Genomic DNA, 27,895 nt, shown 5'->3' with positions numbered 1-27,895 from the left:
AAACGATTTAGTCAGATAGTTTTCTGTGAGTAAAAATTACTAAGAATTACTGCATGGACTCGTGTGTCTAAATGTGTAACAAAATGAAAAAAAAAGACTAATTGGAGCAGTTTTGGTAATTAGAGAAAACTAGGTGTTATTAGTGGCGCTACGTCATATTTTTGTACATATTAATAGAATAAGGTTTCCACATGTTTAATTAATGGCGACAGATGGAAAAGTTTATCTAATTTGGAACCTATTGTGCGTTTTACATTTTGGTAAACACTTTTATATATTTCGGGAGGATGAGAAAAGGAGGGGTAATAAAAGTAAAACTATCAGAATTAATTTAATTATCAACTATAATAATTTATAAATACAGCACTAGAATTGAAACAAAAAAAAGTACAATAAAACAGGAAAAATAAAATAAAAATAAAAACAATATATTAGCAGTCTAAAAATGATGAAATAACAGTACAATTTCATGTCCATAATAGCTATTTCGCGTAATATCATTTTATACAGAGCATTTATTTTTTGAAGTGTTTTTTGTTTTGTTTCATTTAATATTATTACTTCAGATCTATGACTAGATATTTCAAGTACTTTAAAAAAATATCGTACTTGTGACTAGATTTCGACTCATTCATTACTTAAGTAACCATTATTTTCAAATAGAATTGCCCGAAAAAACCGAATTCTTTGATCGACCGAACGTAAAACCGATGAAAGAATTCGACGCGACAACAAACAAACACAACCGCAATATAAAAATTTCTCATTCCCCTAAAATAAAATCACAATAACAGTCATCCCAATCGAATATTATCTACAGAGAGAGCAAATCAGACGAAACCCCCGTGACCCACACCCCCCTCAAAGCTAAAAGGCAATCTCAATGTAAATATATCCTAATGTTCATATGTACACCGTGTTTTGTGTTACTATGTGACTGGTCTGAAACGCCTGCATCTGACCTGACTTTCCGCTGGCGGTTCGCCGGTCGGGGGCGGCGGCGGCGGCGGCCCCTCCGAAGTGTCGGGCGAACTCTCGGGGGCGCCTATGAGACACGTGGGGATGCCTCGGGCCGGCCTCACACCTACAAACCACCGCCTTACACCAATCGCCATAATAAATAACCTACGACGAGGTCACAGAACTAGCAAATTATAAAAAACCAACTCAAAGAAATCAATTTCCGGTGGCAATTTTTATTTAAAAAGTCAATGGTACAAGGTCGGGTTTACGATGAGACTAGCAACTCACCTCCGGCCGTCGAGTGTCTTTTGAACCTGAGATTCAACTGGCTCGGATCAGTGACGTATTTTTCACCTTGACGACGGCGTCGCAAACCTGGAGTCAAGTCCCCGCTCCAGGACATGCATTTCGCTAGTCTTTGGCCTCCCACTGCCACAGGGATTTTCGAAATTCGGCCCGGATCCATCGCCGGACTCGTCTAAAAAATAATACGTATGTTTGCAAAATTTCAGCACATTCGGATGACAGAAATCAAACTTGATTCGCAAAATGTGAAACAGAAGCTTTTAATAGTATTATTATAAGACGTTCTATTGGGACACGAATGGTTTTAGAGCACGACGAAGGAGTGCTTCAATAGAATGAGTCTTAAGTCTTGTAAAACGAGTGTAATATATTATTTTTTCTACTTTCTATTTTTGTTGTTTGCAGAAAAAAATATTTTTACTGATTATATGGGTACATTTTTAAATAATAGTGTTTGTTTACAGTTTTTTAATAGTATATTTTTCTTACTTTAGTCTTTATCTATTGTTTTGAATTTCAAACCCAAATAAAAGTTGTATTGAAAATCAAGTCAAGGGGGCGTCATAAAAATTGTATTAACAAAAATTTTATTAGTGCCTATAACAATTGTTTTAAAGGAACATAAAAAAACTGTTATTTTTTGAATACAAATAGTAGAATACGTGGGCGGAGAGCGAAAATAATCCATAAAATGTAAAAACTATTGCCTCAAGTGATCCGTGGGGAGAAAGGCTCCAAATGCATGAAAAATAATAAACAAAAAAAATAATTGAATTCATTTTTGATTACTTTTCAAGCCCGATAACTAAGAAGCTGAGAAAAAGTGTCTTTTTTACCTCATTTGACAAATTCTCTTATTATTTAACAAAATCTCAAAAAAAAGTAAGTTTTTATTTCAAAAGCATGATTGAATTCTTTAAAAAGACAAAAACTACACCATTTTCAATCCAACTTTTCGTTATTTTTTACGAAAATTTTATAAAATAATCGACTGTTGAACTGAAAAACGTAATCATTTGTAAAAATAAAAAATTACAACATTTTCAATACAGTTCGGCGATTTTTTGGTTCATTTTTATCGAAAATTTGTATTTTTTTTGTTTTTAGACGAAATCTAGTTGTGTGGTGTTCCTAACTTGCGCGAAAACTGAGTTTCTAGCTCAAAAATGTTTTTAGGAGACAGAAAAAGATAAAAATACACCATTTTCGATTAATTTTATTGAATAATTGCATTATTGGATAAAAAACATTATAGTATATTACATATTACGCAAATTTTTTTAAATAAGTTTGGCAAAATTTCGTAAAAGCTGCATTTTTTATCTGAATAATATAAAAAAAATCAAAAATTGTTCCTGTTTTGAATTAATTTTGAAAATCTTCATTTAGTTTTTGGCGAAATTTGACTGAAATTGTGCTAAAAACAGACAAAATAATGTATTTTTCAATCAAGTTACATAATTTTTCACCTAAATTTTGACAAAAAAGCCAGATCAATTAGTTAGTTGCCTGGATATGTAAAAATCACAACTTTAAAAATTTAATATTGATTATTATTATTATAAATAATTTTCAGTTTCGTTGACGTAGAACTAGGCCTCATTCTTGGTTCTATCACCAATTAATAACAAATATTTTAAGAAATTAAAAGCCGGTTTATAGAAGCGTCATTAAATTAATCTGCAATTAAATGCGTGTTCACGTGACTAAATTTGCCCAATTTCATTGGTCCATTCGCGTTGTTAACTTTTAACAACGAATTAAAATTTAATGAAGCTTTCTCTAATATATAAAATAAATAATTTTAACTTTACTTTTTAATACCGCTAAGAATAATTGAAAGGGATTTTTTTCATAATTTTTTTCTGTGTCAATTTCTATACACCCTGTATTTTAACAATATCTCGCATAAAAAATATAAAGCAAAAATAACACTATTTTCGACTCAATTTGGCGTATTTTTGATTAAATTTCGCGAAATAATTACGTTTTTAATATATGACTGAACAGTTGTTTATCTTGTTCAATGATTTCTTATTCAACTCTAATAAAATTTCGGCAAAAAACCTAAGTTTTACTTCTCTAAGTACTCAACAAAAGCAGAAGTAATATTATTTTCGATCCAGATTGACGATTGTTTTGATAATTTTGACGGAAACTGCATGCCCTTATTATACATTATTTATTAATTATTAATTAAAGTAAACAAAATTTCAGCAAATTCGGACAACAGGAATTGTTCCAGATATCCATTTTTAAATGTTTGTGTGAGGCAAACGATTAATTTTGCCTCAAAAACCAAAAGGGCCTGTAGAATTTTTTCTGTTCTATCGGATGAGCTTGGTTTCAGCTTTATATTTCAATTAGAAGTCGAGAATTTATTAAAAATTATTAAATGTCACGGGATTACGTATGTATGCAAAATTTCAGCTAGTTAGGATAACAGCCCTCAAAAAGTGAAACTTACCGATGATTCCCTCAGGATTTGGCTTGCGTTATCCACACCGCTGTCCTCATCATCCTGTTCGTGACGTTGCTTATCCCTAAAAAGGGGATTTTCAGTGGCGTCAAAGTATTCCGATTGTTCGTCAAGTCCTGGACTCAGTCCATTTGCCATCAAACGTCTCTCCCTAATACATTTTTTCAATTTTGAAGCAATTTTGCGAAAAAAAAAACTCTCACCTTGGTGTTTCCGAAGCGGCCGAAACAAACGTCACCGCCGGATTCGTCGTAAGATCAACCGACGGCGAACACTGAACCCTATCATGTTTCACATCTAAATTTTTCTTCTCTATCGAGTTTCGCGCATTCTTCAAATTCTGCTCCAACTTATCGCCGGTGCTCGAACTACTCTCCGACGCCGAATGTCCTAAATTATTCTTAATTTTTTCTAACGGTTTCGATGTCGGCTTTTGGGAATTATTTAAAGGTACTACTTCTGGAATTGTCGAATTCGGTTTCTTATCCGAATTCTTCTGCTCAGTTTCGGAACTACTCGATTCCGATTCGTCCTTTTCATTCTCAACTTCTTCCTTCTTATCGATGGGTTCTTCCGCCTCCAAACTCACCCTCTTCTTCACTTTCTCCCCCTCGTCCACTTCGGGTGCGAACGTGATTTGTTCCCGCTTCGGACTTGGCATTTCCTGTCCTTCGTTTCGTTCCTTACTACTCTGTTTTAGTATACTTTTCGTTCTTTCTAATTTCACTATCGGCCTTTCGGCACTTTCGGTACTTTCCGGAGGTTTAGGAACATTTTCTTTTGGCACTACTCGAATCTCCAACTTTCCCGCAACCTCTTGCAAGCCTTCGTCTTCCCCATTTTGCTCTTCCTCCTTGTTATCACTCTTCAGTTCTTCCTTATCCATGAGATTCAGAATCGGTAAACTATTCCATTTCGACGCTTCGGCCACTTTTGCTTCTTCTTCGCCCTCTTGGAGGTGGCGCGAGGCGACGTTTCGCATAACATCGACGCGAAAGACGAGGTCGTCAAAGGCGGCTTGTTGCAAAAGTGGCGGTTTGAGACCGGAACGGACGTACGGACCGAGAGAGGGCGTGGACCAGGCACGTGGAAGTCCACCTGAAGGCAAAAAATTTGCTTAGAAAGTGAATTTAAATCACGAGAAATAATCAAACGTTTCACTTATTTATTTTATTACGAAGTAAATGATGAAACAAAAAAGGCAAACCGCAATTAATTACATGTTTAATTACGCTAACAGCGCCGTGACATAACCGAATCCCCAACATACATCATCGTAAATAACTTTGGGAATCCATATTTTAGGCTCAGATCGCATGTTAACTCGGCGGTTTTCATCGATTAGCGATCAGTTACGTCAATTTCGTTCGAGATAAGTTTGAGGTTTCTTGAAAGTAACTTTGAAAATAATAAAGATCGTATAACGTTTTATTGAAAAAATTAATTGATGTCAATGTTTGGAACCAACTACTGGAAAATATCGCTTTAGTGTTCATTTGTTAAGTCAATAAAAGGCGACGTGTGTGTGTGTACACAAAAATGTGTTTATAGGCTGATAATTATGTATCAATATTGTTGTATAAAGAAGGAGTTACAAAATAAGATTAAATTCGGGTGGGTTTTAATCGATGACACCGTAATTATTGCCAATATTTGACTTTGAAATTACTAAACTTTGCACATGCATATTCAGAGGGCTAGGCTTGTTCAAATTTGGGGTAAATAGAATGAACGTAAAAAATGTTCATTCAAACAAAAGTCGAAAATCTAATAGCAAGCGCGTAGTAGCCAGTGAGGAAACAGACGATTGTTTGACTGGCCTACTGTAACAAGTCACTGTGCTAATTTTTAAAATTTGACAAAAAAAAAACTTTTTTCTTCGTTTTTTTTATACTGTCTTAGAACTGCTATAATTTAAACTTTAAGTTAAAGTTAATTACAAGTTACCAACATAAAATGTTTCGTAAAAAGTTATAAGGGCACCGAAAATGATGCCCTTGCGTTCAAAATTGAGGTAAATTACAAAAAAATCACTAAAAACCCAAATTAGGTTGATAACACTTATAGCAATGTGAAAAATATCCAAAAATTTTCATAGTGAGTTTTTTTAAATGTTCTATAATAAATAAATAAAGATTAGTAAAATTATAACAACATAGATTTTTTCCTTTTATCTTTTATCTTGACCATGGCCTCCTTGATGTATGGAGGACAACTTCGTTGTTCAGGCCTGGCGCATCGATAAGCTTCAGCGGTTTTTTCGAAACCGTAGATGGCGCCCTATTTAGCGCACTGACGTTTATCTGACAAATAGCATTTGTGAGGTTAAATCCGAAAAAAAAATTGAATTTAACAAGTACAATCAGCAGAAGAGAAGGTGAAAAAGAGCCCACAATGAAATTGATAATTTCTAAATACAAAAACTCAAAAAAATTTATAAAGTAGTAGATTTTTTTCGGGAGTTTGGTGATCCACGAGCGGTGCTTGAGAGTGAGCAGAGGTCCAGACAGGGACTTTGGAACGGACGGTTCAGAGACACTCCAGCAGAGAGTAACGCAGCAGAAGAACGCTGGATCGAGCCTTTTTAAACCATTTTATTTGAAAAAAACTACTTTCTTTGCACATTTTACTAAAACTAAATTAACAATAGCAGGTTTTGAAAATACGTGTGTGCAAAATAGTTTCATTTGCCTAAACAATGTATTGCAAATATCTGCTGGTTAAAAGGTTGCAAATACCTTTCTGAAAACTTAAACCATGTCTTAAAAATCACAGATTTGTAACGCATTCAACCTTAACCATTGGTAAAACCATAGAGTATGCATAATAAATGGAAGGTTCTTTGAAACATCGTTTTCTCTGCATCTGTGTCTGCGTACTAGTGCCGTAGGTTATGCTTAAAATACTTATAAACGATGAACAATCAATTCACCTTAAAATAATTTGTATATCTTCTGAAGCTGAAAATAAAAAATCCTAATGATCGTAAAATGATTTCCTGCAAAAGTTACACTATCCAAACGTTCATTCAGGGCATAACTTTAGAATTATCCTCACATTTTCAACGTATTTCACGAATGCACACTTACATCTTTCAAATTTATTAGTCTTTAACCTCAAAAATGGTATTTGTCAAATAAACGTCAGTCCGCTAAATGCAGCGCCAGTGGAGAATCAGCCGAACTTAACGATGCGCCAGGCCTGAACAACGAAGTTGTCTCCATACATCAAGGAGGCCATGATCTTGACATATAATTTTTGATGAAGTGTGATAAATTATTAATTCAATTACTAATAAAGTCTAGTAAGTATGTTGTTTTTTTAGTACTTTGGTTCGGAAGTTCCGATTTATTGATAGGACGGACGCTTTTCTTTTTTATTTGATTATTAGATATGATTACTTGATTCTAAAAACCAAGTTGCATTGACGTAACAAGTTACAGTCAGGGTCTGTTCTTTCGGTTGGTTTTATTTAATTTCTTTATTTAAAAACATTTTGTACACACTGAACCAAAAGTAACGTTCAAAATATCATTAAGGTCATTTTTCAAAAAAATCATAGAAAAGGGCGATATTTTGAAGGCTCTAGTTACTCCGTCGTTTATAATTTTTAAAAGCTGTTATTTAACTTGCTTTGTTGTCTGTCTGTCTGTTTCATATTTTCCGAGCCAAATTTGAGGACTCCTGTTGTCGAGATGAACTGAAATTTTACGTACTTACGTAATCTGCGTGACAATATAATTTCAATGTAATTCTATATAGTTAATTACCCTCTCAAGGGCTTAAATTGCCCTAAAAAGTAAAAAATAATGCTTTTCAATCACAGAAAAATATTTTTTTACAGGTTGAAATTCTGAAATTTATAAAAGCTTTTATAAATATTAGAATTTTAACCAATAAGAAAAAATTTGTTCCTGTGATCGAAAAATATTATTTTTTAATTTTTAGTCCATCTTTGAAATAAAAGCTTTTCTACAAAAACATTTTATTCTTCGACACTGTCAAAATTTCCGGTTTTTCTCCTGTATAAGGCAGTTTTGAAAACGGTTTTATTTATTAATTTTATTATTTTTAACAGATTTAAAGCAATTTTAAGCCTTGTTGAGTCTAATTTGAAGAATAAAATGTTGCAGTCAACTCGTTTTCCTGTAAAGCGGTTCATTTATTTCACCTCGTGGATGATAAATCACTCGTTAAATAAATAACTATTTTTATATATTTTTTTGTGAAAAAAGATAAATAAATAAAAAAATAATTAAATTGAAAAAAATAAAATAACATATTTCCATTTGTGTTTAACTATCAACAATTGTTTTATTTTATTTTTAATTTTATTATATACTTTTTTATTATAATTACCAAAACGGTAAAGAAACGTATTTCTTTGTTAATATTTTTTAAGATAGTTTTATGATTCTTTGCAATTCTTGAGAAATGCTGTGTTGAAAGATAAACCATTTTGTTTTTTTTTTGGTTTATTTATCAGTTTTTTAGTATAGTATTTTACACGTTCCCACCTTATATTTAAAATTTTAAATTATGTTTCAATTGGGCTATTTTTCAAGATATGCATAAAATTGAACACTTACCCACAAGTTCTGGGTACTCCTCAATCCCTGCAATATTAATATACTTCTTATGACTGGTCCTTGAATCCTCGCTAATCCTACTCAAAACCGGTGGTCCCCCTTGTCCTCCATCAGTCACCGCTAACGTGGCCCTATGTTCGGGACTTTCGGGCTTCCATTCGTTATCCGTCGTCTCCTCACTATCATCAAACTGCGATTTCCATTGGCTTGCCAATGTCAAAGCCCCGCCTCTCGTCACTTGTTGACTCACATTCTCGTCATCAATCACCGCAAATTGTGTCAAACTTTGATCACGAAGTCCCGATCGCGATGATCTCGCTGCTGACGGTTGCCGCCTCCTTGGTCTTTCTTGTTCGGGAGTGGCAGGTGATTCAACCAAACTGCCGCCACTTTGAGCGGGCGTGACTACACGCAGTCGACCCAACGTGGCCACACCGGATTGGCTCTTTCGTAACGGTGCCGGTTTCTGATTGGCGTCCGATGTAGATTTTGCTGAAGCGACCGCCTCGTTGTCGAGACGTTCGGGGGCTTGTTCGAGATGGGAGGTGGCGCGGCGGCGGGGGGCGGCTTGCTCGGTGGGGGTGGCATTGCAGTTCTTGTCGACGGAGGGGCGCACGGAGGCGTTGGTTTGGAGGTCGGTGGCGAGGGGAACGGTGTTTTCGGTCTCAATGCGGCGGCGGCGGACCTCCAACTGGGCCTAAAGGGGCGGAAAATTTATATACATTTTGGCGAAATCTTAAAAAAATCATATCTTCCTTATTATAAAAGATACACATTTGAAACAAAGACATTGTACAAACACTTTTTTACAGAGAATCTAATAATTTTATCATCGATTTTTTTCAACCATTCGTTAAACTGTAATAACGTAAAGTTGTATTTTTTTAAATAGGAATCATAGTTGGCTATGACATTTTGGAAAAGCTTATTTTTTTCTGATTTGACATGTCTATTTGTGTAATACATTAATTTTAAATATTTAAGAAAAAACAAAACATTTCGCTTTTTCTTTATAGTAGGCCATGAAAAATTTTTGGATTTTTAATTAAAACTATGAAAATTGTATCACCCAACAAGTATTTATAATTTAATGATTTTTTAAACCCTAATTAATTCAAAAACAGCATAATAATTTTTTATTACATCAAATTTTTGCAATTAATAAAAATTATTTGTTTTAATATTTAAAATGGCAAGCTGACGTTGTCATTCTATTTTTCAATTTTAAACATGAAATGTCGGAAGAAGAAAAATCTTATTAATTGTATGATTGCGTATCAATAAAATTTTATTTTACAAAAAATGACAATCCAAACACCAAAATCAAATTCCATCTGCGGTAAAAAAATACAGAACATTATCAACGTCACCTCCATTGCACTTTACTAAATCATAAAAAGGTGGCATCAAATGGTAGTGACACATCGTTTGCAATTTTCTGCACATTTTTTATGTAATTAAAATCTGCCACGTTCGTATATTTGTTCAATTGAAAATAACTTTAACATAGCTTATTTTTATAATTTCACATTTTTTACTTTAATAACCATTCACAAAATTTCTAGAATATTCATACCTTTTATGTGAAATATTTTTCCATAGCCAACTACTTCCAAATATTTTACATATATTTTTATGAAAAATATATAAAAATATAAAACTATATTTATATTGTTTTGAGTGAAGAAAAAAATAAGCTTTTCGAAAATATCATAGCCAACTATGATTCTTATTAAAAAAAAAACAACTTTGTTATTACAGCTAAACGAATGATTAAAAAAAATCGCTGATAACATTATTAAATTCTCTGTAAAACAGTGACTGTATAATCTTTTTTACTTTTTTTTTAATTGTTTTTATTTTATTATTTATTATTAACATTCATTATTTTTTTCCAATTTGATAAGTCTTTCGATGTTCGTAACAAAAATATCTTTCAGATTATAAAAGATAAAACATATAATAGGTATCGACTTAAAATAAGAAAATATACTCTTACAATTAGAAATTTTTTAAAGAGCCATTTAACTGTTTTTTTTTATTTTTTTGAATTCGGCTTATAAATAATAGTTTTGGAACAACCTGTATATTTTTTGGTGCCAGAGCGGAAAATTACTTACGTCCTTGTTATCGGTAGGTTCGATATTTTCTTGGTTATTATCGGTAGTGGTATGTTTGGTATGTCTCGGAAGAGTTGTGGGGGCTGTGGGGGGTTGATTTTCCGTCGTTTGCGTAACTGTGACGTTATCACCGGCAGGTGTCTTCTCCCAATCATAAGGATCCGACGGTTTAACCCCTCTTCGTTTCATGCAACGTTCAAACAAATTTATTAACATCTGAAATAGTAGCTTTAAAAACTCGGCTGCGCCTCGTACAAAACTCCAAAACCTGGTAATCCGGCTTATCTGCGTATTCCAAACTTTGGATATGATCAAGAAACTGCTTCAAATCGGACGGTAAATGTTTGAGCAGTAACCTATGATCATATTTTTCCTTCATTAAACCGACTTGTTCCTTATCTTTGACTTTCCTCCACGGTAACTGTCCATTAACGAATTCGACTAGCATATAAAACAGACTCCAGAGATCATCGTGACGTCCCATTTCTGTAAAACACTAGTGAGAAGAGCACAAGGCGTGGCTTAGCCGACTCCGCCCACCTTTGTTCTTGTGCGCGTTGATGCTGGCGTATCGGACGGTTCCTCTGAACCCTGCTGCAGCTCGTGGCGCCCGTACTTCCCCCGTTGCTGTCGTGTATTGCCTAGCCAGTCCAAAATCTAACATATAAACCTTTCTACAGTTGTATTGCAGTCGGCCCATTGAAAAATTACTCTGAAATTTAGCGAGTCGGTGTCACACAGTTACTTTAGGGGAATTACATACGGGCTTGATATCACGATGCAAAAAACCGACGGAGTGTATGCTTTCGATAGCTTTGAGTATCTGTAAACCTAGTCGTAAGGTTGTCGATAGACTGAAGGCGGCTCTGGGCTGAGCCCTTCGGAGTTCTGCCAGGTTGCGGCCTTGGAGTTGCATCACGACGTAATTGAACCTATCATTCCTACCACAGCCAATAAATCTGCAAAAAATACATGTCGCGATCGTAAAAGCTACAATTAATTGGGAATTAATTGCGAAAGCACCGCAGCTTTTATCATGTGGGTGGTGAACTTTATCGATTCGGCGCCGATTATCAATTTGCCGACTAGATAATTAAAATAAGCCCTGATTTGAGTGATCGATAAGAAATTCTGTCGTTTCAATTGAGACTTTAAATTGTTCCACAAACATGCAAGACTAAGCCTTCGCTAAATTAAAACCACAAAGATGATAAATGAAACGTTCCTTGTTTTACGTTTGGATTTGTGATTTTTCGTCTGAAAAAGCACGCATCGATTGATGAATGCTGTCACAAAAATTTTTGCGGATAAAAATCAAATTAAAAATTTATCAAAATCCCGAATTAAAATTTTTATTGGGATTTTTCAATCTCACATTTGTTTTTGACCGCCCACGTTCCTTGCCTACGCGTATACATACGAAATTGTTTGAACTTTATCTCGATGTACACAGACGTGCAATTTGGGGGATGTATCGGATAATTATTTTACGCTTCGAGTGCACAAAATAAATATGAGAAACAAGAAAGCCGCCGGAATTCTGAGATAAAAATCACAATGGATTTCAAAATACGAGTCGTAGATTAATTGGGAATTGGTAGAAAAAATCTCTTATTTTCTTAACCTTATTTTTTTTTAATACAGAATCATTCTAAAGTCGCGAACCATCTCTTGGGTCAACTGAGTTAAACGTTCCTTTGACAAAAAACTGTCTGAACCATTTTTTGACGAGATGCAGCTTTTCAAAGATTTTTAGTTTAGTTTTTAGCTTCTGAGATTTTATTTTCTTGAATTTTGTTAGCGAAAATTGTAGGAATTGCTAAAGGAAAAAATTTTTTTTTTCAAAAAATTAGAAAAAAAGTTGCTTGGAACAAAAATTGTATATAACTTTTATATTTAGCTGAACTTCTTTCATATTATGCGAAAGTTGGTTCGACACTATTCAATTTTCACCTAAAAAATGCTTAATTTCTAATTGAAATTCCTTTTTCTCCGATCCCATCAGAAAATATAATTTTCCACCCTTGAAATAGACCATTTTCCTCCCTCGGAGGGAAATAATGTTCATGGGATACTTGGAAGAAAATGGGAAATCATATGTTTAAATAATTACTTAATTTATCTTCGGAAGAGAATTCATGTCCAGAGTTATTCTTTGCTTGATTTTTTTTTATCAAAAAACCCATTTTTTTTACTATGATATTAGATTTTTTAATTCGGAATTTAGATTTTTAAACTAGATTGAACTTTTTTCGCAACTTCCCATTTTTTATATTAGTTTCGATTTCTGCCATTCTTTTTAAAATTTCAGAAAAACAAGATTTTCTCAATTTTTATTTACATAATCAGCTATAAAATCCTAAATTTTTTAATGTCAGAGTTTGAATTTCTATGAAATTTCGATTTTTCTAATTGGAATAGGAATATATATTTAAAAAAAAAATACTTCTATAATTTTTACTTTTGGCAACCAACTTAATAATGAAATGCCAGGAGGAGTAATATTTTAAATTTATTCGAAGTCAGAATAAATAAAAACGAAACTGAACTTGCAAAGAATTCAGACTTTAAAACTTCAAACTTCGTTTAAAAAAATTGAATAACTTTGAAAATTTGTTTTCGGAATTTTGACTTTAATTCGAATTTTTCATTTATAAACATGAAAATAATACATTTCTGGAAAATATCTTTTCCCCGTTATGTAAATTCGGGAATCAGTATTTTTAAAACTCAAATTACCTCGGATTTTTTCTTTCAGGTTCCGTTTTCACATTTGGCATTTGGTTTTAAATTTTCAACTAAAAAAATTGTTCAGTATAATTTCGATTCCAAGCACTTTAAGATTGCAGAACAATTTTTCTATGATAGTTTTAATTTTTATGTACTTAACGTTCGAATATTTTTAACTCATTCTCTGGAACTTTGATTTTGAAGAGTTTTTTCAAAATTTAGATTTAAAAAAATGATAATTTCTTCTTGAAACTTTTAAGTTTCCAACTTTGTGAAATTCCAGGTGTAAGTAAAATTTGATGTTCCTCCATTTAATACTCAAAAAATTAACTGCGTTTCGTTCGTAATCTTTATTATTTTTCTATTAATTATTTGAATTACATACAGCGGATTTTACACTTGGAGCGACGCATAATTCTGGTCCTGAGATAAAAATCTAATGATTTAAAAATGCAAAAAGTTGAAAAAATAAAAATTCGTTAACTAAGACTTGACGCAAAAAATTCGTGTCGTAGATTGATTGGGACACATATCGACGAAACTCGCTCAAGTGAAAGTGGATCTTTCACGACACTTGGCACACGCTCAAAAGCATCAAAAATGCAAAATCCCCGGCTTACTACGTTCAAATACAAATATGAGCCGACTGTAGAATAGGTATATTGTAGATTAATCGATAGTTTTCCCGGAAAAAATTGAAACTTTCCAAATATTCCTCTCCTGTGACAACATGATATCGCGAAAACAACCCCTATTTGCATAATCAACATAAACATAACTAATCTTGAAATAACTTGTTCCGACATGAACAAACAACGATATAGTGACGTTGACAAGTAAAAGTGGTCGTCCTTTATCCTTTACATTTATAAATACCCCAGTCGATTTTTTTTACTTTTAATCGATACGTAGTCAAAGGTCGGCGAAAATTATCAAAAAATAAACACAATTTTGTGTACTTTTTTGTTGGTGTATTTTTTTATGAGTGTGTTTTAGGCGTGACCTTGAAATCGTACCTGCAAATATGTTCTTTTCCTTGCAATTTTTTCAACACCGCCACTTCCATTTTGAGCACTTGTTTCGGCTGTCTCGCCGATTCGACTTTAAGTGCCACTTGTTCCCTAGTTATCAGGTCCAGCCCCTCGTAGATCTCCCCAAAACCACCACCACCGATTTTTTTGACCACCTTTAAACCAAAAATAGGGAAAAATTAACAAAAAAAATGCATTTTCCCATCTGATCCTTTCTCACCTTCCACCTTTCCTTGACCACATGTCCTGGCTGTAGAAGATCCTCGGAAGTCATCGTGATGTTGTTGTTTTGGTCGGTCGAATCAAGTTGGCCTTCCCAGCTCAATTTTTTCGGCCTGAAACCACTTTTCCGGTCATTTCGTCGCGGACTTTTCCGGGAGTTTTTCCGGAGCGGCGGGCAACCAAACCGTCAACCTTGTTCGTGGTTTTGCCTAATAGAAAACCAGCTGATCGCCGATTGCGCCTGCGCTAACCGGAAAACTACAACGGCCTTCGGAAACAAGAAACGCCCGGACATTATTGATTTTTCCGGTTTTCGGGAAAATTATCAAACCGGAGCGGATAAACAAAGGACATGATCCGGGAGCTTTTTCCGCGTTTTTTCAAACAGTTGGCCCTCGCTTATCACGATAAAAATAAATCCGGGATAATTTTAGACAAGGAACGAAAATAGTACAAGGCGAATTATGACAGGTAGGGTACACCTTGATCCCTAACCTCACATTTGGAACAAAGGCAAAAACCAGCCAACAGCCCCCCGTATACCCAACTCGGGGGAAAATCAAACAGAAAAACAGAGAATTCAAATCATGCGTTATCTACGAAATTAAAAAGCCCCGAGTTTGGTTTTTGACGTTTGGCAGCATTGTGCGGTAGAGTTTCGCTCAAAAAAAATTAAATCCCCTATTTGTGCTCGCAAATAGATTAAAACATGCATTAATTTGTTAAATGCATCGCTCGAAATCATAAATCAAGCCGATTAAATTTATTATTTGACGTTTCTTACGGTTTGAAGAAGTGTGAATCGATACGGACGCCATCTTTGACACGAACGTGAACGTAGCAGCAAATGGATGAATAGCGCGAATTTTGATTTTTTTACTTTTCGAATACATTTGTGATAATAAAACACGGAAGATTGGGAGACAGACAGTTGAAAATAGACGATGTTTGTGTCCTTTGGGTATTTTTAGGCGCGACCTTTGGTTAAAATAGTGCAGCGGGTTATTGTTGTTGCACCAAGCGAAGGACGAGTGCATTTTTAATATTTGAGATAAGGAAATGCATCAAAATAAATGTGCTTTGGTTCCTGGAACACTAGGTCAAAAACCGAAATAGAAAATTGCGCTATTTTTGTTGGGAGTAATAGGATATAACACATTTTTGACTATTGGCGGGACTTCCTTGTTTGAGTAAGGCTTGTTAAAAATAAATAAAATACAAATGATGAATTGTATGATTTTATTACACTTGGGATGCACATAAAACCGCACGTGGTGTTTGTTTTGGTTGAATTTCTGGCAGAAAATGTTGAATTTTTGCTTGATTGCACACGGTGGTGTAATTTGACGGCAAAATATTGAGATGAATTGACTTGTTTTATACCGCTGTAATAATGGGTTTATGGCCAGTTTATTTCATCTAAAAACTGCACAAAATCTTACAAAAATTCTTATTCACAGATTCTAAACTTGAAATTTATTTATTTATTTGTTTGGCCGAGGTTTAGCCGAAGCTGGTTAACTCAGAAAAAAAATAAAAAAATTTTTTTTTTGTTAAAATGCATTATACAAAGGAAAAAAGACTACGAAAAAATGAAAATAAAACAAGAAAAATAGAAAAGTAAGTAAAAAAACAACACTTTTTTGATTAATTTTATTATCTATTTATGTGCTGTATGCTTAACTAGAATTGTGAGAGAATACCTATTTTCATTAAAAAAAATATTTTAAAATTCTGGTTCTCATCTAATTTTATACCATTCATCGAAACTTGCAGAATAACTTTTATAGTTTAAATTTTTAAACTTAAAAAGTCAAATCTCGATTAAGAAACAGAACTTCAACATCAGGACCAGGCTTTAGAACTTGAGATTAATAATTATTTCACTTGATATTTCTCGATTTTTAAACCTAAGACTTCCTAGTTATTATCAGAGTTTCGATATCTAATATTTCCCGTTTCGTAAATTAATAACTTTAATAAACCATGTTTCAACAAATAATACTGATATTTCAAATTTATTACTTGGCATAAAAATAATGATCTTATTTTGTTCTGGAAATTTTAATTTTCAGATCCACAATACAATTCGCGGTTTCGTTTTTTTTTAAGTTAACTTAACTTAGAATTTTTAAAACGTTCACTTTAGAGCCAGAGATTCATAATTATAATATAAGTTTTTTTTATAAACCTGCTTCCAGGTTTTGAAACAGAGATAATCCAATTTTTGCTTATTCTGTTTGTAAATTTGAAAGTAATAATTTTTACAAGTGTTTTTGTCGCCTTTTCCAACTCATTGGGACAAAATTGCTAATAATTAAAGAGCTTAATGGATAAAGGGGCTATGTAACATTTTTTTGAAAAACGTACCTGCATAGTTATAGAAATAAATTAGTTTTTGTAGATTTTTTTTAATTTTACAAATGTACAGACTGAACCAAAAGTAACGCACAAAATTCATCTTTATTACGAGTTTTTTTTTCAAAATAATTATTGAACAGCGCGATTTTATTTATTTTTTTATTGTCATGACATCATAGTGACATTTATCATAATTCCTAGATGATAATTAGATAAGTAGCATGAAAATATAACGCTTAAATACAAAAAAATGAACAAAAACAATCACCCCTTATAACAAAAAGATAAACTCTTCATCTAATAGTCTCAATAACTTTTGCAACATTTCTCTTTTATTTTATTTTTATTTTTTATTTTATTTTTTTTATTATTTATTATTTTTATTTTTTTGAATTCTTTATACTTACCATAAAGTTAAAATATACCATCTAATCAAAAATGTCAGTTGTCATTAAACATGACGTCATTACTCAACCCGGAATGACATTATAAATGTCATTGTGGTATCAAAATGTAGAGTTGAAAAAATAAGATCAACCTGTTTGAGGGTTTATTTTGAAAAATAACTCAACAAAAAGATATAAATTTTGTGCCTTACTTTTAGTTCAGTCTGTGCAGGGTGGGTCAATAGTGAGTTTTCTACTGTTTTTTATATGCAACCAATAATACTGATTACAGCTGACCAGATCGGTAGTAGTTAAAAAATTTAAAAATTAATCCACAATTAGATTTTTCTGGGTATTTTCAAGCTTGTCTTGACTATTATTATTTTAAAGATAAAAAATCAATGATGATTCAATTAGTGTTTCTAAAAATTAAACGAAGTTTCAAGTGATAATTGCATTTAGTATTTTTGGTTGCATCTTGGGACATGTCAGAAATATGCCACTATTGACTCACCCTGTATATTTACTATTGTTCTAATTTAGTAAACTCTAGATATGTTACAAATCTAAAGCAATTTTTCGAAATGAAACTTTGAAAACGCATAGCGTGAAATATACGGTGCGTTCAAAAAGTCTTTACATCAACTCTTGCTGTGAAATTTAGATATCAGATTTTTATTGTCTTTGATAGATGAAATGTCAAACGCGCTACTGCGATTTTCTCCAACGCCAGTATTTCCGTATGTACTATGTGGTAATCATAAGAAATCAACGTACATTCAAAATTTCACAGCAAGAGTTGATCTAAAGACTTTTTGAACGCAGTCTAGTGTACATAGGTAGCACCTTCATCTATTAATTCTTTCAATTATTTGTGATTTTGATAAATTTTCTAGGATAGGCATTTGGTTTTCCAAAAATAGAATTTACTTGTAGAAAACAGGGAACACTAAAAATTTAAAATTTTAGCTCAAAAAAATAGCAAACAATCGGAATTCAAAGTTTCATTCTTTTACAAATCCAGAATTTTTGAGCACGATTTGTGTGTTAGATTATTTATATTCCAATGATTCTATTTTTCGATCAGCTCTAACACTTCCTTTTCTTTATTTCTGAATCCTGTTTTTACAGAAAACTAAAAACTTGATTTCGACGTGAGTTAAAAAAATTGGTCCAAGGGATAAGAAATTTTTGAATTTTTAAAGCAGCTGTTTAAGCTCGCCTCCACCTGTCCTTTCTTCAATGCCGCTTCTATTTACCTAAACTCAGCATAAACAAACCTCCTTTGGGGCTTTGCGATTACCATCTCATCGTTTTATTTTGATCGTATACGAAATACGACACGGTTTAGGTCGACGAACCAAGAATCAACCGACTAACATGTCGCAACATTTATGACGATTCAGACTGTACTAACATATCCGCGTTCTTTATTTAGAATACGTTTTGCTACCTGTTTGACACATCTTTTATTATTTATTTTGCTTTCGATTCGGAACGAACAAGAAGCGAAAACTTTGCCAGAAAATTCGCAAAAATAGACGCACTTCTATTGCAATTTAAATTACGACGGCCCGCAATCGCACCTGACGTTTCAAGGTTATTCATATTTTCGGGTTTAAAAGCGTGTTTACCGAGCTTTGAATATTTCAAGAGGCATTTTATGGCACATACTGTTTAAATATTTTACCAACTTGGCTCGAAATAGAGGAGGGAATTAAAAAGTCATCAAATTTTGCAGATAGTTCGTTGATCCGTTCAGGAAGACACATTTTGGCGATTGTTGCCATTTCAAAAATAATTTCTAGTGCAATTGCAAAAATACCCAACTACCTTGACACAATATTATTGAAGTAAAAAATTTACTGCAATTTTTTCTCACACTTGGCTGCAATTAATCAAGATATTTTCACAGTTTTATCCAAAAACTAATTAAATTTATATATTTTTTAAAAATTTAATTTTAAATAACAAATTTGGAAATGGTCCAAATCAACGATAAAAAATTATATTCAGATGTTATATGACTATAAACAAGACGAATCGCCTTTCCAATAATAAAATTTTCTACAGAAACAGAAAAATCCCTAAATAATTTACTGTCACGATTTGATCAGACTGAGATTAGAGAAATAAACTTTAGCGAAAAAAAAACTCGTAAAGCATCGAATTAAGGATAATAAATGCCAAATTTTTATAAACTGTGTGGGAAAATTATCGGGAAAATCGATCGTTCAAAGAGAGCAAAAGTTATTTTCGAACTCTATCACACTGGCAATTTTATTTTTATTTCAACACAAAATAACTAATAGATTATTATACGAGTTTTATTGTGGCACGAATAGTTTTGGAGCACGACGAAGGAGTGCTACAATTAAGTCTTATAAAACGAGTGTAATACACTATTTTTTCTACTTTCTATTTTTGTTGTTTGTTTTTTATCAAAATCTGTTCAAACTATTTCCTCTTAATTTCGTTAATTATTCAGACTTTATCAATAAATGACTTGTCTAAATTATAGTGATTACTGATGACACCTACCCCAGCACTGCCAATACAACTCCTAAAAATTTACTAAAAGGAGAATTTTTTTTTTACATTTATTCACAGATGTGCCAACTTAATGTAATCATTTAGGTTAATTTATTGCTAAATTAAAAGCGGAAAAGGATTGTTAACCCTTTTTGTGTTTTCCAAAACGTGTTTCTCCAAAACCTTGACCGCTAAAAATGTTACAATCCAGGTGTCTGCTTACACTTTACTTCAAAATATATTTACAACGCGTTTTAAATTTAGCACATATCCAAAAATTTGTTTAATTTGGCAAACAGATAAAGCCGAGCTTAATCAAACATCACAACACAATATTTTTAAAAAATCACCGCAACAATCGGACTCGTGTCCTAATTGCACGTAACACGAGCCAAGAAAAAAAATACTTATGCACTTTTCTCTAACCGGGTTACTTCTCAGATAAATCACTTTTTTCTAGTCTAATAACTTTCCTCGGCGCTTGTACTACAATAAAGTTTCATCGAATCGGTTAAAAATAGGCTTTCCGAACTCGAAAAAAACGTGTAAACGTCGAAATACACCTATAGTTTACGACCCAGATTTTGTCGTTGTTCGAGCGCTGACTTTTGGACTATTTACTACTTTTAGACGAGATCGAGGCTAACGAGTACAAAAATTATTCGCGAAAATTGTAATTGCGGTGAAAATTTTATTTTTGGACTAGTTTTGACTTGTGTCCAAAATTGTATTGTTTCGTTGACTCGGCCAATTAAGAAAAAATCATTTCGCAGAGAGCGAGAGGGAGCGCCAAGAATATTTATAGAAATTTTATGGAATTGTAAAACTTAATTGGACTTCCCTAAGCGATTTTTTGGGTTAATCACATTTTTATTGCTTGATTTTTCTAGTTAAAGCGATCAATTATTTATGAATTTCTGCGAGACGGACTCCCCGGTGATTCCATTATTATCAAAAATAAACCGAGACTGTATTTCGGCGATTTAAAAATATTCGAAATCGTCTTTATTTTTAGAATGTCCTATCGGCGAATTTTAATTGACCTTTGCCAAGGCCTGCACATAATTCGACCCAACTTACAAAAAAATTAAGTAATTAAACCAGAAGTGCATCAATGTGTTGCAATGTCACAGTGGGGCCACTTTATTATAAGAAAAAACATCTGTTTTGTTGTGTGCCAAGTTCTTTGTATTTTTCTTTCAACAAAGTCGTTTTTTTATTAAAAATTGCATTCTTCTGTTGGGTGGCTAGAGGATTATTAAATAAAGATTGTGTGTTGGTGGCAAACCGTTTCCAGTCTCTATTAAGATAATAAATGCAAATTTTGGAAAATTGTGCCAAAAAGTGCAAAATAAATGGGCAAATTTCACTCAAGCGTCATTTTGTTGCTATTTTTGCGAAAAACAATTTATAAAAAGCTAACTGCAGACAAACCATTTTTAGACACAGTTTAGACTACGGAGGACTATAACTTAGGAGACGAAACGAGAAGAGTAAAAATTAGGGCGCTTCGAGCGTTATACCGTCAGAAATTTAAAAAATTTGGGCTTCGTTCCGTATTTTTTAAAACGCTGCGAATACAGTTAAAGATACAAGAACAATCTTAGATAGAAATTTGTAGAGAATTAAATTTCCTTTAAAAAAGTCAGCGAGATCATATCTCGATTATCAACAGTTTAGGCCCCAAATACGTTCAAAGACGCTAAAGTGCCATTTTACTGGTGGTTAAGTAACGGAAAGTTAATTTATACCTAAACTGTCGAAGATAGAAATATGGTGTCGCAGACTTTTTTATAGGAAATTTAATTCTCTACAACTTTTTTCCTAAGGTTTTTCTTGTATCTGTAACCGTATTCGCAGCGTTTTGAAAAATATGGGTCAGAGTCCAAATTGATAAAAGTTTAAAATTTTTAAAAACATAGTTTACGATAAAATTTTTGTATTATGTTTATCTTTTCCTATTGAGAATTTAATGCTCTATCTGCCTGTAATTTTTTGTTTGCTAGGTGTTAACCGTTACAGAAATACAACCATTTTTTCAAATTCATTGCCCTGAAAACTTAAACGATAATAAAACATCTGCGCTCTCTGGCGACATTTATGGAACTATTGATGACCGGGACGTTTTATTTGTACGTCGTTTCATTTCCTAACCTTTAGATATCTGTAGTTTACACTTTGGTTTGATTTTTTTTTTATAATTTCCTCGGTAATTTCGAAAAATGAATCATTGGTTATAAGTACCATGTGTCCTTGTTATTGTTTTTTGATTCTTTAATGCGTTTTCTGTGAATTTTTGGCTAAAAACATTCACTACTTCGATGAACAGTCGTTAAAAGTGTCGATAAAATGAATCAAAAGTTTATTTATTTTCCCACCTTAAAAAATATCAAAATCAGTAATTATTTACTCTCTGCGTGGAACCGATTGCAATAAATTTTTGTGTCAAATTGCCCTGTTTTGAAGCTTTACTATAAAGTTTACATTATCTCATACTACAAGCTCTAAGAATACTTAATAATCTAAATAAAAATATTTTCATTTCAATTTGAAAAAATTGTTCAAAAATATACAAAGCATTCCAACGTTTGACGAAATGTTTTCTTCCAGTTTTAAAATTTAGAAAACCGGTGCCAAGTCAAAAACGTTTCAAGGGGCCCACATAAATAAACCAAAATTTCGGACTTACCACTTCATTGTGTGACTGTGTAGTCCTTTTATAATTACAATAATAACCACGAAAGTTTACACATGAGAGTCTCTATGATTGAATTTCGTTCACAAAACACGACTTTTTGTTCCAAAATTTTCGATCAAGTGTTTGTTAAGCGATCCGTTATCGTTCTGACCGAAAATTTCTTCGGCCGCGGCAATTTTAGACTTGATGTCTATAGTGCGAAAACTTAGTTCGTTCATCTCCCACTAAAACTAATTTTAGAACGTACTTGCAACAAAATTTACAAGTTTCACGAATCGCACGTGCAGTTTGATTGTTCGGGAAACCCCCGAAGCACAACACTCGACTGTTTTATCAATAAATGTGGCCCAAATTACCGATTCATGGCCACACCTGTTTAAAATAATCGACAGGCGCTTCACAAAAAAACAAACAGTGCGTCTTCACCTTTCAAATTACCTGCGAAATGGGTCACCAGGTGAGGCGCTTTGGCGCTGACCCAAAATTATTAAATTCGTTTTTTTGACCTGAATAACTAATTGCATGATTCAAATTTGGCGCCATTAAATGCCCGCGTCCGTGCCCGCGTGTGATTGGCTCAATTCGCGTCATGGCGGGCGAAGAGCACGTGGAAATTGTGGAAAACGGTGAAAATCATCAAAAAACAAATAAAAGAAAACGTGAATCGTCCGTTTTGGACAATTTCACCAAATTAACAAACGGGCAAGAGAAAGTGCGGGTTAAAGCCGGCATTGATTTAATCCGGCATTTAACAAGTGACAAAAACGGGGAACAAGTGAGGTTATGTTGTTTTTTTCATTAAACTAATTTTCCAAATTTTAGAGTAACGATGAGTTGAAATACGCACTAGGGCGTTTGATACGTGGCCTCGGCTCGTCTAAAATTCACGCAAAAACTGGCTTTTTTGCCGCTTTGGTTGCCTTACTTAACCTTAAAACTATCACGATTGAGGAGATTTTCACACACGTGGAGAAGGAATTGCACAAAGGGGGCAGCAACAGTAAAAGTGTTAGTGCGTTTTTAGTGATTTTGGATAGTTTTTATTGTTTTCATTGCAGGAAAATGCCGATATTTGTTCAGGACAGATTTTGCTCTGTGGGGCTATTCTTAGGTCTAATTTGTACGAAAGCTGTGACGAAAAAGAAAAAATTAAAGTTTTGGAAATGTTGCTCAAGGCCGGGAAAGAAAGATCATACTTGAATCTAGCCTCCTGTAAATTTTTGACCGATTTATTTCAGCAGGTAATTAAGGACTACGGATATCTAAAGGTTAGGATATGAAACGAGGCACAAATAAAATGTTCCCGTCTTTGTAATGACGCCAGAGAGCGCAATTGAAACTGTCTAAATTTTCAGAGAAAAAAAAAAACAAAAATCTTGCAATTTTGTATCTCATTTCGTCTCCTAATTTATAGTCCTCCGTATTAGAGACTTTGTTTGCAATTCATTAAATTAAATTATAGGTTGAGCAAAAAGAATTCGAAACCGTGATTTTTCCACTCATTAAAAACGATTTAGCGAAACCGTGGCAAGACCAAAACTTGGACTCACTTTTTTTGTTTCTACAAATACAAAATCATTTTCCCGGCTTTTTACATGCGAAATTCTTGAAAAATAATTTAGGGACCGAAGAATTAATTTGTAGCGAAAGTTTGTACGACTTGGCCCTGACTTTGACTGTAAGTATCGAATAACAAAGAAAATTGAAACCGTAATATTTTTTTCCAGTCTATTCCACGAGTATCGTCCTTAAATCACCCAATCTTTGACTTGTTTATCAAAACCTTATCACAGACAGACTTAACAGTTAGTTTTTTCAACGAATTAGATCGCACCTTGATTAGGCAAAACCGTAACAAATTTTTCGTCGCAACTAAACTCTTGACCGGAATTTTGGACGAACTTAACGATTTTTCCCTAATTCCCGAACTTTTGACACGAAATTACCTCCAACAATTGCTAAGCACTTACAAGACGGCTGTTGGAAAACAAAAAGATAAAGAATTCCAAAATCTGACCCAAAAATTATTCGAAACACTCGTCAGTTGTTTGAAAAAAGACGGAGTCAAGTCGAAGATAAAAATCAAAGTTTTGAAGACACTTTTGTTCTTCCCTGGGACGTTTATTTTTGAAAAAGTCACCAGAAGCAAACTTGTACAAAACATAACAGCAACCTTGAACACCGAAGGTGTTAAAAAATTGGCTGGAATTTACCGGGACGTAATTTTAGCCACAAACGATAAAGTTATTAATGAAAATTCGACGGAAAAGTGGTGGAATGTTGATAGGATTTATGCGTCTCATTTATTGGTCAAATTATTAAATCACCCCTCCATGCACGAAAACAACGACTGGAAGGTCGACCAATTAGTTTTTCTAATGAAATTGGGGCTTTTGAAGGACGATAACATCGGTAACGACTTGGCCGACTCGTTTAGAGAAACCTTCTACTCGTCACTTGATTTAAAATTATCAAAACTGGACGATTTGAGGCAAATTTTAAGCAAAATCGCCCAAGAGTTTGACGCACTCGCTACGCTCGTACGTCAACCGTTGAGTGACGAAACGGCCGAAATGTGGCAACGCACGCTTGACGTAGCCACGAAATTGCAAAACTCATCGAAGAAGAAAAATTCGGTCTTTCACACACTCTTTCTCCATCTTGGGCTTCAATTGTTCAATGGTAATAACGCGAAGTTGGCGTCTGATTCGCTCCAAGAGCTTATCATTTGTTACGATAAAACGAAAAAAAAGAGCGTCGATGAAAGCGAGCTGGCTTGGATCGAAGTCGTTGTTGATTTATTCCTAAATTTGTTATCGCACAATTCGCATTTGTTGCGCAGTGTGATAAGTTGTGTCTTTCCGCACTTGTGTAAATACATGACTGGGAGCGCGATTCACCAGATTTTGGGCGTTTTGGATCCGAAAAGTGATTCGAATCCGTTGAGTCGAATCGATGAGAGTAGTAGCGACGAAGAGGTGGAGGAGGAGGAGGAAGATGAGGACGAAGAAGAGGAAGAAATAAGTGACGAAGAAGAGGAAGAACCGGTTAATGATAAACTGCGAATGGCGTTACATCAAGCGTTGGGTGCAAGTGTTGATTCGGAAGCCGAAAGTGTAGATCTTGACGATTTGGACGATGAAGAAGGGGAAAAATTAGACGAAGCTTTGAGCCAAGCATTCAAGCAATTTAAACCGAACTTGGGGAGGAGAAAAAAGCAGAAGAAGGACGAAGAAGCCTTGACTCATTTCCGGATTCGGGTTTTGGACTTGATCGAGATTTATCTAAATTCAAATCCGACCATGATCCTCACTTTGGAGATAATGTTGCCTTTGCTCCAATGTCTCGAGTTTTGCATCAGAGACGACCACCAAAAGCCCCTCCAAGACAGGCTAAAATCCTGTTTGAAGAAACTCTCTTCGTTGAAGAAATTCGACGACTGTGAGGGCGTGAATGAGGAGGTTTTGGTCGAACTGCTCAAAAGTCTCCTCGAGAAAGGGACGCGAAACGTAATTATCATCCAAGAAATGGCCGAAAAACTCGCCGAATGCTGCATTTTCGTAATCAATTGTTCCGAATTTGTCCCTAAGAAGAAGAAGATCAAAGCCGTGATAAAGGACGGTCTTGAGGCGTTTTTCACGCGCCGTGATTGCGTGATTCCTTACGTCCTGTTCAAAAATTTAGTCCAAACCAACTGGGAGGGGGTGCTGGACTTGGTGCCCCAATTGTTCGGTTTTGTTTTCGCAAATTCCATTCGGCCCTTCCGTCGTGGTCAAGCCGTCGAGCTTTTGCGGCTTTTCTTCAGCAATCATCGATTTTTCTCGACGCATTGTGAACAAGTCAAGTCGATTGAAGACCACACTAGGAATTTTCTCCGTGATTGTGTCGATTTCTTCCGCGAGTTTTACGCGAATCCGACTGAGAGGAAAGTGAAGGAGAAGTTTTTGGCGTCGCTGTTTGAGCTTTTGGCGCAATTGAAGAGTTACGAGTTTGAGAGTTGGGCAGTTTTGGGTGATGCGGTCAGGGATTGTCGCTCGATTTTAACGTTTTCGAAGGATACGAAAGTTGCGTTCAATAAATTGTGCAGTAGTTTGAAGATTTCCAATGTTGTGGAAATGAAGCAGAAGACGGTGAAGTTGAATACGGTCGAGGAGTGTGAAAGTGAGGAGAAGGAGGAGAAGAGGAGGAAGAAGAAGTTGAGTAAGGATAAGTTGAAGTTGAAGAAGGAGTCCAAGGAGTTGAGGTTGCAAAGCTTGTCGGAAGGGTTAAAGAGGAAGTTTGAGTGGGAGGAAGGTGAAGAAGAGGCGAAGAAAGCGAAAACTGATGATTTTTAAATAAATTATTTTTGAAGACGCTTTCTGGTTTTAACGCATTTTCCAAACCTATTTGTTCCCTTCTTCATTTGAAATTATGAAAATGTTCCGGTTTTTTTATTTTATTCCCATCCAAGAAAAAGGTCAAAAGTAAGTATTAGTTTCTAATTTTAATTACTGTTTTATGCATAATCTTAATTTGTTTCTATCGTTTTACTTTTTTGTGCAATTACGTTCAAGTGTAATTAATTCGAAGTTTTTTCTTTTTTGAGAAAAATCGTACCACGTAATGAGGAACACTGTTTTTTTAACTTGTTATGCAATAAATATTGCACCTTTATGCATTTGAAAACGTATATCCAGTAGGGAATCAATGAATTACCAATAATTTATGTGTGAAAAAAATTCAAAATTAATTTTTAAGAGAAATGAACAATTCTTTTCTACAATTCTTAAAATAAAGCATTACTTTGCTGGTTATCTTGTTTATTAGCTGTTTCAAAACTAAAAAAACGCCTACGTCGCATTTACCGAATTATTTTTTTAAATTGTAAAATCGTTATTAGGGATTAGATCTCCCATTGAAATTATAAATTTTATTAGCGATGTTTTTTAAATGCATGAATAATTTATTTCAGCCAGTTTTGAGAGAAAATGCGACGTTGGCGTTTTTATAGTTTTGAAACAGTTAATACGCACAAATGATTAGAGATATTGTTATTTGTTTAACTTTAGTTAAAACTAAAATAAATTACATCAAAGCAGTACAAATGAATGTATTTTGCAAGCAATAAGAAAAAATATAATGTATGAATATGTAAAATTGTACTATTCATTTGTGTGTAGTTTATTTAAAGACCAATTTACAACAGGTTTAATGCAATGGAATAATTCTGAACTTTAAGTGCGATTTTTTCAGAATCCTCTCACTAGCAATATGAAATAAAGTCGATTTCATTTACAGGATTTTTTGTATTGCTGAGATTTGTGAAAATTCTGTAAATGAAGCAACTTTGGCCTAAGGTAGAGAGGACGTGGAGTCGAATCAAGTCAATTAAAAATTAATTTTGCAAGTAAATGGTGTGAAAAACTCACCGTTTCGGGCGCTGCACTATTTGAAGGCTGTTTGACGGGACGCATTCTTGCCAACTCGGGATTTTAGGTA

At 33.9% G+C, this 27,895-nt stretch overlaps 2 protein-coding genes across 5 annotated transcripts; one reads left to right on the top strand and one right to left on the bottom strand.

Moving 5' to 3' along the window:
* Positions 1-318: 318 nt before the first annotated feature.
* Asator (asator) lies at positions 319-27,884 on the bottom strand. Of its 4 annotated transcripts, none has more exons than XM_015981078.2 (12): positions 27,826-27,884; positions 14,439-14,553; positions 14,204-14,373; positions 11,221-11,416; positions 10,998-11,169; positions 10,726-10,943; positions 10,458-10,673; positions 8,338-9,034; positions 3,952-4,846; positions 3,737-3,899; positions 1,252-1,441; positions 319-1,084 (listed from the first exon to the last, which is right to left on the bottom strand). In XM_015981078.2, the coding sequence occupies exons 2-12, from the start codon at positions 14,490-14,492 to the stop codon at positions 930-932; spliced, it is 3,126 nt and encodes a 1,041-aa protein (XP_015836564.1). In that variant the 5' UTR covers positions 14,493-14,553; positions 27,826-27,884; the 3' UTR covers positions 319-929. The 4 variants fall into 4 exon arrangements, with proteins under 4 accessions (XP_015836564.1, XP_008191953.1, XP_008191952.1 ...); XM_008193731.3 differs by lacking the exon at positions 27,826-27,884 and adding an exon at positions 22,409-22,572 and having other exon boundaries at positions 319-1,125; XM_008193730.3 differs by lacking the exon at positions 27,826-27,884 and adding an exon at positions 22,409-22,572.
* Positions 22,978-26,770, top strand: Mybbp1A (MYB binding protein 1a). The gene is made up of 5 exons (XM_008193767.3): positions 22,978-23,192; positions 23,240-23,425; positions 23,476-23,658; positions 23,880-24,095; positions 24,145-26,770. The coding sequence occupies exons 1-5, from the start codon at positions 23,007-23,009 to the stop codon at positions 26,749-26,751; spliced, it is 3,378 nt and encodes a 1,125-aa protein (XP_008191989.1). The 5' UTR covers positions 22,978-23,006; the 3' UTR covers positions 26,752-26,770.
* Positions 27,885-27,895: the final 11 nt, after the last annotated feature.

This window comes from Tribolium castaneum, chromosome 8, assembly GCF_031307605.1.
Source record: "Tribolium castaneum strain GA2 chromosome 8, icTriCast1.1, whole genome shotgun sequence".
Taxonomy (NCBI): Eukaryota; Metazoa; Arthropoda; class Insecta; order Coleoptera; family Tenebrionidae; genus Tribolium; species Tribolium castaneum.
Note: the sequence above shows the minus strand (reverse complement) of the source record. Positions and strands in the feature narration are given on the sequence as shown.

Bases quoted from the DNA above. Each gene is read 5' to 3' on its own strand.
- Asator (XM_008193730.3), bottom strand. The intron at 10,944-10,997 runs GTGGGCGGAGTC...AGTGTTTTACAG, and splicing joins CAACGCGCACAAGAACAAAG to AAATGGGACGTCACGATGAT. The intron at 4,847-8,337 runs GTAAGTGTTCAA...TTTTGCCTTCAG, and splicing joins GGAGTACCCAGAACTTGTGG to GTGGACTTCCACGTGCCTGG.
- Mybbp1A (XM_008193767.3), top strand. From the start codon at position 23,007: ATGGCGGGCGAAGAGCACGTGGAAATTGTGGAAAACGGTGAAAATCAT. The intron at 23,193-23,239 runs GTGAGGTTATGT...TCCAAATTTTAG, and splicing joins GTGACAAAAACGGGGAACAA to AGTAACGATGAGTTGAAATA. The intron at 24,096-24,144 runs GTAAGTATCGAA...ATTTTTTTCCAG, and splicing joins ACTTGGCCCTGACTTTGACT to TCTATTCCACGAGTATCGTC.